Genomic DNA, 12014 nt, shown 5'->3' on the forward strand with positions numbered 1-12014 from the left:
TTCCAGAGGGTCTTAAGGTGGAGAAAGACAAACAAATTGTGATTGCATTCACTACACTTTTGGCACGCAGACTTATTCTGATAAACTGGAAGAACCCAAACTCTCCTCTTTTAAGTCAGTGGGAAACTGATGTGTTATATTATTTAAAATTGGAAAAAATCAAATACTCAGTTAGAGGATCTGTACAGACTTTTTTCAAAACATGGCAGGATCTAATCAGTAATATTTTAAAATAAGTTTATAAAGCACAGAGAATTTATTAATTTAGGTATTTTTACAAGCCTAAAATTTTACACCGTTTGGCTTGCTCTCTCTCTCAAGGGTGGGGATCGATCTGTTCTTAACATAATTCTTTTTTTTGTAAAAACTTGATTGCTATATATTGATTGTAATAAAATTAATAAATAAAAATTAAAAAAAAAACAAAAAAAAAACTAAAATGTGTTAAAGTCACAACTTTTGTCATGAAATAAATCAATTTGTACTTTTTATTTAATAGTCTGTTCTTCATGTTTTCTTAATTTGCGTTGACTTTACTCCAAATTGTTTAACAAGTGTCCTTAGTTTAAATACTGAGTCTGTATATTGTCTATTTGGAGCCTGCATGTTCCCTTTTGTTTCTCAATGGGTTTTCTACCACATTTCGTGAGATGTGCTGGGTAGGTTAATTTGGGATTTCAAATTAGTCTTGTGTTTATGATATAGTGGACTAGCACCTTTTTCTTGCTTTGTGCTAAGTTTGGCCTGGGTTAGCCGCGACCCCCAGACCATGAATTGAATCTATGAAAAATAGCTAGAAAACTGTTTGACTGGGGAAAAGAGTAATTAGCAAACATTTGATCAATATAATATAATATGCAAATGATTTAAGTTGCTCAAGTGTACAATACCAAAAACAAGAACCAACTAACTGGTTATAAAGAAATTATTACTTTGAGAGTCATTTCCATCTTCCAAACTAACAATTATACTCTGAAATACAAAAAAATATATGGCAAGCAATGGGAAATAAAGGTTTTAGTATTGTCTATTTAAAAAACATTACTTGTAAAGAGCATATTAATTACCATTGCTGGCTCGCTGTTTAATCGTTAGCATTTCCTCCCCAGACAATCTAGCTTTCTTCATGGCTGATGTAGCTCTGGGACACCCTGACAGACTAAAACATAAAGCAAAAGCAAAAATATCCCAGTAGGTTAGAACAACATTTAAGTTTTAAGAACATTTAAAAGTCTGCTTAGTATATAATAACAACTGAATACAGTGCCTATAAAAGGTATTTATCAATTGCAAGTTTTTGCATTTTATTGCAATACAACACTGAATCACATTCACTTAAATTTGACTCTTTTGTCACCGATCAACAGAAAAAGACTCATTAATGTCATACTGTAAATGAACACTGCATAGTTATCTCAATTGATTATAAATATAAAAATACAAAATAACTGCACAAATATTCACCGCCCAAACATGACTCATCACTAGTGTAGCCAATTGGTTTATGAAATAACATAATTAGTTAAACGGAGATCATCTATTATATGTAGATTATCTTGAGGCACAACGTGAGCTACCAAAGCTATGCTGATGACACACAACTGTATTTATCAATAGCACCCAATGACCCAGATGCTGTTAATTCACTAACAATCTCTTACTTTTGTCTCTAATTGGATGAATAGTAATTTTCTCAAGCTAAACAAAGTGAAAACAGAAATCTTAGTGATTTGCAATAATGGAGACCATGAGATTATTAGAAATAAACTTGATGCATTAGGATTAAAAGTCAAGACGGAGGTAAAGAACTTAGGGGTAACTGCTGACTGTAACCTAAATTTTAAATCGCATATTAATCAGATCACTAGGACAACATTTTTTCACTTAAGAAACATAGCAAAAGTTAGACCTCTTATATCATTGAAAAATGCTGAGAAATTAGTTCACACTTTTGTTTTCAGTCGTCTAGATTACTGTAACGCACTCCTCTCAGGACTACCCAAAAAAGACATAAATCTTTTGCAACTAGTGCAGAATGCAGCTGCTAGAATCCTAACTAGGAAAAGAAAATCTGAGCACATTTTTCCAGTTTTGATGTCACTACACTGGTTACCTGTGTCATTCAGAATTGACTTTAAAATGCTGCTTATGGTTTACAAAGCCTTAAATAATCTTGCTCCATCTTATATACAGTGGGATGCAAAAGTTTGGGCAACCTTGTTAATAGTCATTATTTTTCTGTATAAATCGTTGGTTGTTACGATAAAAAATGTCAGTTAAATATATCATATAGGAGACACACACAGTGATATTTGAGAAGTAAAATGAAGTTTATTGGATTTACAGAAAGTGTGCAATAATTGTTCAAACAAAATCAGGCAGGTGCATAAATTTGGGCACCACAAAAAAGAAATGAAATCAATATTTAGTAGATCCGCCTTTTGCAGAAATTACAGCCTCTAAACACTTCCTGTAGGTTCCAATGAGAGTCTGGATTGTGGTTGAAGGTATTTTGGACCATTCCTCTTTACAAAACATCTCTAGTTCATTCAGGTTTGATGGCTTCCGAGCATGGACAGCTCTCTTTAACTCACACCACAGATTTTCAATTATATTCAGGTCTGGGGACTGAGATGGCCATTCCAGAACGTTGTACTTGTTCCTCTGCATGAATGCCTTAGTGGATTTTGAGCAGTGTTTCAGGTCGTTGTCTTGTTGAAAGATCCAGCCCGGCGCAGCTTCAGCTTTGTCACTGATTCCTGGACATTGGTCTCCAGAATCTGCTGATACTGAGTGGAATCCATGCGTCCCTCAACTTTGACAAGATTCCCAGTCCCTGCACTGGCCACACAGCCCCACAGCATGATGGAACCACCACCATATTTTACTGTAGGTAGCAGGTGTTTTTCTTGGAATGCTGTGTTCTTTTTCCTCCATGCATAACGCCCCTTGTTATGCCCAAATAACTCAATTTTAGTTTCATCAGTTCACAGCACCTTATTCCAAAATGAAGCTGGCTTGTCCAAATGTGCTTGAGTATACCTCAAGCGCCTCTGTTTGTGCTGTGGGCAGAGAAAAGGCTCTCGCATACAGCATCTCCTTGTGTAAAGTGCGCCGAATGGTTGAACGATGCACAGTGACTCCATCTGCTGCAAGATGATGTTGTAGGTCTTTGGTGCTGGTCTGTGGGTTGACTCTGACTGTTCTCACCATTTGTCACTTCTGTCTATCCGAAATCTTTCTTGGTCTGCCACTTCGAGCCTTAACTTGAACTGAGCCTGTGGTCTTCCATTTCCTCAATATGTTCCTAACTGTGGAAACAGACAGCTTAAATCTCTGGGACAGCTTTCTGTATCCTTCCCCTAAACCATGATGGTGAACAATCTTTGTCTTCAGGTCATTTGAGAGTTGTTTTGTGACCCCCATGTTGCTACTCTTCAGAGAAAATTAAAGGAGGAGGGAAACTTACAATTGACCCCCTTAAATACTCTTTCTCATTATAGGATTCACCTGTGTATGTAGGTCAGGGGTCACTGAGCTTACCAAGCCAATTTGAGTTCCAATAATTAGTTCTAAAAGTTTTGGAATCAATAAAATGATAACGGTGCCCAAATTTATGTACCTGCCTGATTTTGTTTGAACAATTATTGCACACTTTCTGTAAATCCAATAAACTTCATTTCACTTCTCAAATATCACTGTGTGTGTCTCCTATATGATATTAACTGACATTTTTATCGTAACAACCAATGACTTATACAGGAAAATAATAACTATTAACAAGGTTGCCCAAACTTTTGCATCCCACTGTATCGGAGTGTCTGACACCTTATATTCCAAATCCTCAGATCCTCAAATGAGTGTCTGCTTAGAATTCCAAGAGCAAAACTTAAAAGAAGTGGTGAGGTGGCCTTCTGCTGTTATGTACCTAAAATCTGGAATAGCCTGCCAATAGGAACTCACCAGGCTGATACAGTTGGAACACTTTAAAAAAACTGCTGAAAACACATTACTTTAACATGGGTTTCTGATAACTTGACCTTCATTTAATACTGATACTCTGTATATTCAATTCATCATAATAACTATTTATGGTGGCTTTAAAATCCGTACTGACTCCAACTTTCTCATCTGTTTCTTTTCCATGTTTTCTGTGGTGGCGATCTGCGCCATCACCACCTAATCAAAGCACCGTGATGTCCTATATTGATGAATTAAAAGCCAGAAGTCTACATGACCACCATCATCAAGTCCTTCCAAGAGAATCCTAAATACAAAGAGGACTGTTTCATTTATGTTAGGTAGAATGCCCAGAGGGGACTGGGCGGTCCCGTGGCCTGGAACCCCTGCAGATTTTTTTTTTTTTTCTCCGGCCGTCTGGAGTTTTTTTTGTTTTTTCTGGCCTCCTTGGCCATCAGACCTTACTCTTATTCTGTGTTAATGAGTGTTGTCTTATTCTAATTCTTACTTTGTCTTTTATTTCTCTTTTCTTCATCATGTAAAGCACTTTGAGCTACGTTATTTGTATGAAAATGTGCTATATAAATAAATGTTGTTGTTGTAGTCATGGGGTTAAATCGACTAAAGTATAAATGGACCTTATCTGGAAGATCCAACTTGGGGTTAGTCAATACTGGGGCCTTACATACACAATGAAGACAAAAAAAAGATACTGTTAAAAAGTGGTTAAAAAGCGCAAGTCAGTGTATGGATACAAGAAAATATCAAAGTCACTGAATATCCCTTACAATATAGTACACAAAAACTGAGTGACAGAAAGAAGTGAGATATGTCACCAGGAGACCTATGATAACTGAAAATGTTACAAGCTACTGTAGATTGACTATATGTACAGCAACTGCTGCCTGTGTGTTTTACCAGTCACAGCTTTAGGGCTGAATGTTAAGGAGAAACCTACTGGTAATAAAAGCAAGACATTCTGGCAAGAGTTTGCCAGAAGGCACACAAGAGACTCTGAAGTCAGCTGGAAGAAGGTCCTATGGTCTGATGAGATGGCTTTTTGGCCATCAGACTGAACACTATGTTTGAACTTTGTGCATTATCAAAAACACACCATTGTCAATTGTAAAGCATGGTGTTATCACCATCATGCTGTGAGGAGTACTTCTCTGCAGTAGGCCCTGTAAGACTTGTGAGGGTATAGGATAAAATGAATGCAAGTCAGATTCCTGGTCTCAATCCAACTGGGTTTTGGGTTTTGACTTAAAAAGGCTACTTACTCATGATTCCCCATGCAAACTAATAGAGGTTGAGCAGTTTTGTGGAGAAGAATGGGAAAATCTACAATGTTCAGATATGCAAAGCTGACAGACCTCTCCACATAGACTCAAGGCTGCCATGGCTCCCAAAGGTGCATCTACTAAATACTGACTTGAATGGAATACTTACATCATCAAATATTTTTGGTTTTATATTTGTCATTAATTTAACCCTGCATCTTCTAGACATCTATTTTCATTTTGATATTATAGAGTATTTTTCTGCTTATCAGGTTCAAAAATTGCTATTGAAATACATTGCAATTTACTGTTGTATAATAATAAAATATAATACTTTTCTTAAGCACTGCAAAAATATATTATAATATTAGTGAGCCTATTTTGTACAGAGAAAAATACAGTACATAGTAATAAATGTAACTGCTAAAATATGTAATTTCTATTCTTCTAAATGTATTTTCACTATAATTAAATATTTAACACCAGCTGATAAAAAGAAATGCAAGAAGCCAACCATTTACTCTAAATATTAAAATGTTGCAAAATTGAAAACAAATATTACAAAAGATGTCTAAAAGATACATAAATACAGCTATTTTTGTCCCGGGGTAAATTTCAATTTTTTTAAAAATATTTTTTAATGTTTGTTTAAATCAAATAACACTCCATACACATACAATTTTGATTTTTAAAGAAGTTCTTTAAATATATAAGTAAATTGATAAATAAATATTTATTGATGGAGCAAGTTGAGAGGCACTATATAAATTAAAATGTAGTATTATTATTATTAACACTGATTTGATGCAACAACTACAATATACAGGTACTATATATAGCTTAACAGTTACTGTTTATCTCGTCACTAGGTGGCAGTGTATTATTGCAGTTTGCTGGAAAATTGTGGAATGTTCCTACTTTTCTTTTTGTTGTATATCCTGCTAATAAATAATAAAAAGAGGCATGGTAGTCTGCAGCAATGGTTAGCTAAATGATTATGACTGTATCACTTTATGTTCTGTTTAAAGATTTTCCAATATGTATATGAAGAAGAAAGAAGCACAAGGCTACAGCAGTGTTTCCCAGGCTTGGTCCTGGGGAACCCCAGGATTTTGTCCAACCAGCTTCTGTTTTTAATTGAACTCCTGGGCTAATTAAGTGAACTGATGTTTCCCAAGTTCTGTGTTTAGGGAACGATATAGAAATTAGAAAGCTAAGTTTGCTTAAAAAAAAATATTAAAATGTACCAAGCAGTTATATAGGAATAATGTATTTTTTACATTTTAACAGTATTTTCATCTTGATTTTCATTCTACTTTTCAAGATGTTCTAATTGTTTAATTAATCCATTATTTACTAATTAGTGGGTCTGACTCTAAAGTATTTGCAGCTTTTGATTATTCTGTGTTGTTTGCCTGGGTGTCTGATTTGCTTGTTTTAAATTGTCACTAATAAGATGCAACGAAGGGGGAAAAAACTTCAAAGAGAAAGTGCAAAGGGTTGGGTTTGGGGGGTTGAGCACATCCGTAAAACGAAACCTACAACTCTGCATTTCAATTTTTTTTCTGACGATTTCAATAGTTTTTAGAAGCCTGGCCCGTTTTACAGCACGGGCTTACACAGCTAATATATATATATATATATACAGTATATACAGTATATATATATATATATACTATATATATATATATATATATATATATATATATATATATATACACATACATACATACATACAGGGGTGTGCAAAAGTAGGTTTACAGTTGACCATATGGAAAAAGACATTCAGGTTATGATTATTACAATAGGTTTATTAACTGAAAAGAATGCCACAATGGCACACTGCACTTAAGATACAGGTTGTTTGTAACAAATAAATAAAAATTAATACAGCAATAAACTCTGTATTTTACATACTCACAACTATAAACCTACTTTTGCCCATATATATATATATATATATATAGTGGAAAGCATACCCCCAGACACAGACAGACAGACAGCAGAGTGTCCAAAACACACTTCTTTATTTTTCCTTTACACCACAATGCCTTCCTCTACTCTTTTTTTCTCTTCTTCTGTCCTCCACTCCCCTCCTCACAAGCTCTGTCTCCTTCCTCCCAACTCTGGCTCGTCTACTGGAGGGAAGGGGGGCCCCTTATATAATGACCCGGATGAAATCCAGGTGCTCCATCTGACGACACTTCCTGGTGTGGCAGAAGTGTCAGGAGAGCCCCTGGAAGCACTCTGGGTGCCCCTGGGATTTCTTCCGGCAGCACTTCCTGGTGTGATGAGCATCCCAGCTCCGTTCCTGTGGCCCAAAAGCAGACCCGGGCAGTTGCCCTCTCGTGGTCCAAGGGAGGTATCGTCCCAGTCATCTGGAACTATATATATATATATATATATATATATACACACACACACACCAGAGCGCACACCTGAGCGCACACCATAAAATTAAAATGAGAGAAAACGTTTGACTTGGCAGTCACAGTCTCGGTGAAGCATTATGCAGGCGTATTGCTGTTGTTATAAAAGAGCTCCACTAGTGTTTCTTGATGCACTTTTACTGAATGTACCCAGTGTTAGTGTGTCAGTGTTGTTTTAATTCTCTCCTTTACTATTGCCTCCAGGGAGTCCAGAGTGCATCCCATAACTGAGCCTGCCCATTTAATTAGCTTGTTGATTCGGTGGGCCTCTTTTGACGTGACCAGCCCATCATACTACAACATAGAAAATTACACTGGCCATCACAGAGTTGCAGAAGATGTAAATGATGTCATTACCAACATTAATGGAACATAATCTTCTAAGAAAAAAGAGCCTGGTGTGCCTTTTCTTATATATTTCCTCTATGTTATGAGACCAGTCCAACCTGTCATTGATGTAGACCCCCAAGTACTTATAGGAGTGCATCACCTCTACGTATCTATTCCCTAAATATTGACTGGACACAGAGGCACCTTGATGGGGTGATGGTCAATAATCAGTTCCTTGATTTTACTTACGTTAAGCTGCAGACAAATCTATCTGCACCAATGCACAAAGTTGTCCACCTGACTCCTATACTCTGAAGAGAAAAGTAGACAGGGATGTTCATTGTGGTGTTCCAGTGTTGTATCAGTATCAGAGACACAGTCCATGAGTCTTACAAACCACAGTCTGCCCAACAGATAGTCCATTATCCAGGACACCATATGCTAATCCACCTGCATATTTCTGACCTTACACTGATGGCTGGATGGCATTGAAGGCACTGGAGAAATCAAAAAAATAAACCTCACAGTGCTATCAGCTTTTTCTAGATGAGAATCTGCCTTGTGCAGCAGATAGACAGTTACATCCTCCAGTCCAAACTGTAGAAGGTCCAGGTGGTCTTCCACAAGAGTACTCATATAGTCCAGGACAAGCCTGTCAAAGGTTTTCATGATGTTTGACATATGTGCCACCTGTCCACAGTCATTAAGTGAAGAAGATCCTGCCTTGTTTGAAACAGAAACAATGCAGAATGTTTTCCAAGCAGCTGACTTTCTGGAGTTTAGGGGCAGCATGAAAAAGTAACAGATGGCACCACAAAGCTGGACAACATAGGCCTTAAGAAATCAAGGACTGACTACATCTGGTTTCGTGGCTTTTCCTGTGTTTAGGTTCCTCAGTTGTCTCCTTACTTGATCTTCAGTTATGGACAGTCTGTACTGATGGTCATTGATGGACTCGACACTGGCCATCCCAAGTGATGTGGTAAGAGTTGTTGACGTAATATAGATGGTAGGGAGGGGACTGGTCATTGGAAGAAGGTGGTAGTGGGAGTGTTAAACAATGGCATTAGCTAATCTTTGCAAACCTAATTTATTATTTAACTGAAAATCATATTACATAAGACATGTAGGTTAGGTGAATTGGCAATTCTAAATTGTCCCTAGTGTGTGCTTGGTGTGTGTGTTTGTGTGTGTGCGCGCCCTGCCCGGGGTTTGTTTCCTGCCTTGTGCCCTGTGTTGGTTGGGATTGGATCCAGCAGACCCCCGTGACCCTGTAGTTAGGATATAGTGGGTTGGATAATGGAAAGATATTATAGTAACTTGAATGCTGGGATATATTTTTTCTTAATTCAAGCAGTAGTATGTGGTAGCCTGTAATACGTTAATATGTTTACATTAAATTACATTTCTCTTCTTTGCAATAAATTTGAACATGGACTAACATGTCTGTATGGAAAGAAAAATACTGCAGTATTTGTGCTAATGTGACTCTGCTGTTTATTTTAAAACAGCACAGTATCTCTCCTTCTGAACATTACTACTACATATAGACATACTCTCTTCAAGATGATAGTAGCACTTTAAAATATTACTTTATCTTTGAAGTCACAAATATATAATGACCTACCTCCGATGTGTTAAAAAGCTTCCACTGACATGGCCTGAACCATCACAACCAGGTGTTGGACATGACATGCCATCTGTTTTCCCTGATTTCCAAGAAAACTGAGAGCCATTCAAATAACCATCCTTTTGCCGTTTTGCAGCTAGAGGACAACCTGATGCACTACGATGAGAGGCATACTTGCCGGTCACGTGACCCTGTCCATCACAACCAGGAACTGGACATCTTCATATAACAAGAAAATTAAAAAAACAGAATAAATTATGAACATTAGACATTGTTTCTTACAAATTGATAGTGCAGACAAGATTATGTGGTGATAGCACTGTATGAGTACACACTAAATTGTATTATTCACCAAAGTTTATTCCATTCTTCCTTACATAGGTTTGATAATGCATTTTACTTTTTTAATATACTGCAATACAATAACTGTGAGGAGTCTCCTGACAAATGTTATCATAACACTTACTTGATGACAGAATGTCTTAACAACACCATGTGATTGATTTTAATTAGTTTTATAATTATAATTATATAATCAGCATCTTGCATGAAGTTAACAAAAAATGTGGAAGTTATCCAAATTTCTGTAAAGGCATTTATAATATTCACTGTTACAAATGGGCATACATGATGGAATAACCAAATACATGTTAAGACAGAATAAATTAGTTGTTTCTTTAAGATTAAAATTAAGAGGTGACATGATTTTTAAAATTATGAAAGGAATTAGTACAGTGGATCCATGCCATTCCTTTAACATACTCTTGAACATATTGAATCATATATCATGAATGCAAAAACAAGAAAAATAGTTGGCTTTCTTTTCATATCTATGACTCTGCCATAAAAACCTGTCTATCTGTGTGTGTATGTAATTCAGTACATGCACCAACATTTCAATATACAGCTGTACTCAAATCATTCTTTTTTTCCTAAAAGGCAACTCGGAACTTTTAAGTGGTAACCTTCTTTCCCCTGATGGAACAGGAAACAACTTGACGAAAAAAGTTATCAGTCTATGACAGTTTTTCCAGTTTTTTTATTTGATTTATAATACAAAGGCCATTACCTCAAACTCTAATGAATCTTTGCACTGTGCTCATTTCTTTCACCACACTACGGTGTTTCATTACATTATATACTAAAATATCACACTGTTCATGCTGATTACCCATTTCAGTTCAAAAGAATACACTTTCCTGTAATATTTTGTTTTGTAATTACCATCAGCAAAAGCCAAGTTACTAGGAAAAGCAGAAAAAATCAGGAATTGAGCTAATTCAGGAATGTTTTCCTTAGTGACCTTTATATATTACTATTACTACATCTTTTTTTGATTGATGCATTTATCCAAGAAAATTTACCACATATGAGATACAATTGGTAATTTTTCTTTTGTTTTTGTAATTGGAGAACAGGCAGGTGAAATGATATGCCCATGAACACACAGTGTCAGTAGATTTGAATCCACAAACTCAGGGTTTGATGTTCTAGGTCCAAAACCTTAAACACTACAACATAGTGCCTGCTAATAATATTAGCACTTAGTAAAAAATACATATATTACAGTATATACAGAAATGTATTTGGTTGGTAACATAGTACTTCTGATACACCTGATTAACCAACAGCACTGTAACTGACATTGTCTTACAAAATTTCCCAGGGAAAGCCAGGTAACACAGCTAGTACTCTAATATTATTAATTTATTTTCAAAATTTTCTTATCTCAACTGTAAAATTGAAGGGAACTAGAACAATATACAGGTGGTGTGACAATAGATATTAAATTACACAATTTTTATAATGTTTTATATTACCCAAAAAAACAGCATTAACAAAGAAACAACTACATTCAATTTAGTACCTTATTGGTTCCTGGTCTTCTTTATCCTCTTTACTATGTGCAATCTTGATACCACTTTTCTTTGCTCTTGGGCAACCGGACAAGCTGGATAAGTAAGTAAAACATATCATAGTTTAACAAGAGACAGCAAAGGACTATTAAAGAATTTATATTAATAATTCACTACACCATCTTCATGCCTCCTTTTTCAAGCTTTACTAACATAAATACAGTATCATAGGTTTCTGTCAGATGTATGTGACTTCATGACAAAATGTAAAACAGAAAATATTAACTAGAAATTTGTAAGTAATACTAATGACTTTGCAGTTTAAGTTAACGTGACTCATTATCACGGATACTGTAAAAACCTGTGATGTACAAAAATTTTAAATGAAAACAAAAATACATTTAAAATATAGAAATACATAATAACAAATACAAAATAAGCAGAGTAAAATCAGTTCCTGTACATTAAGTACTATAATATCTCCTTAGCAAGACACATTTTTTTCTTTTTTTACATTAACTTATGTGAT

The 12014-nt window shown here is 35.6% G+C and overlaps 1 protein-coding gene across 15 annotated transcripts in view; it reads right to left on the reverse strand.

Annotated features, from left to right (window-relative positions):
- The window catches only part of LOC120526013 (myelin transcription factor 1-like protein), a 614625-nt gene that overhangs the window by 22000 nt on the left and 580611 nt on the right, over positions 1–12014 (reverse strand). For all 15 annotated transcript variants that reach the window (XM_039748823.1, XM_039748819.1, XM_039748831.1 and 12 more), the window contains 3 exons: positions 11497–11580; positions 9627–9848; positions 1068–1159 (listed from right to left, as the gene is read on the reverse strand). In XM_039748823.1, coding sequence (XP_039604757.1) covers positions 1068–1159; positions 9627–9848; positions 11497–11580 — 398 coding nt within the window. The remainder of the gene's footprint in view (positions 1–1067; positions 1160–9626; positions 9849–11496; positions 11581–12014) is intronic.

Source organism: Polypterus senegalus, chromosome 3, assembly GCF_016835505.1.
Source record: "Polypterus senegalus isolate Bchr_013 chromosome 3, ASM1683550v1, whole genome shotgun sequence".
NCBI lineage: Eukaryota > Metazoa > Chordata > Cladistia > Polypteriformes > Polypteridae > Polypterus > Polypterus senegalus.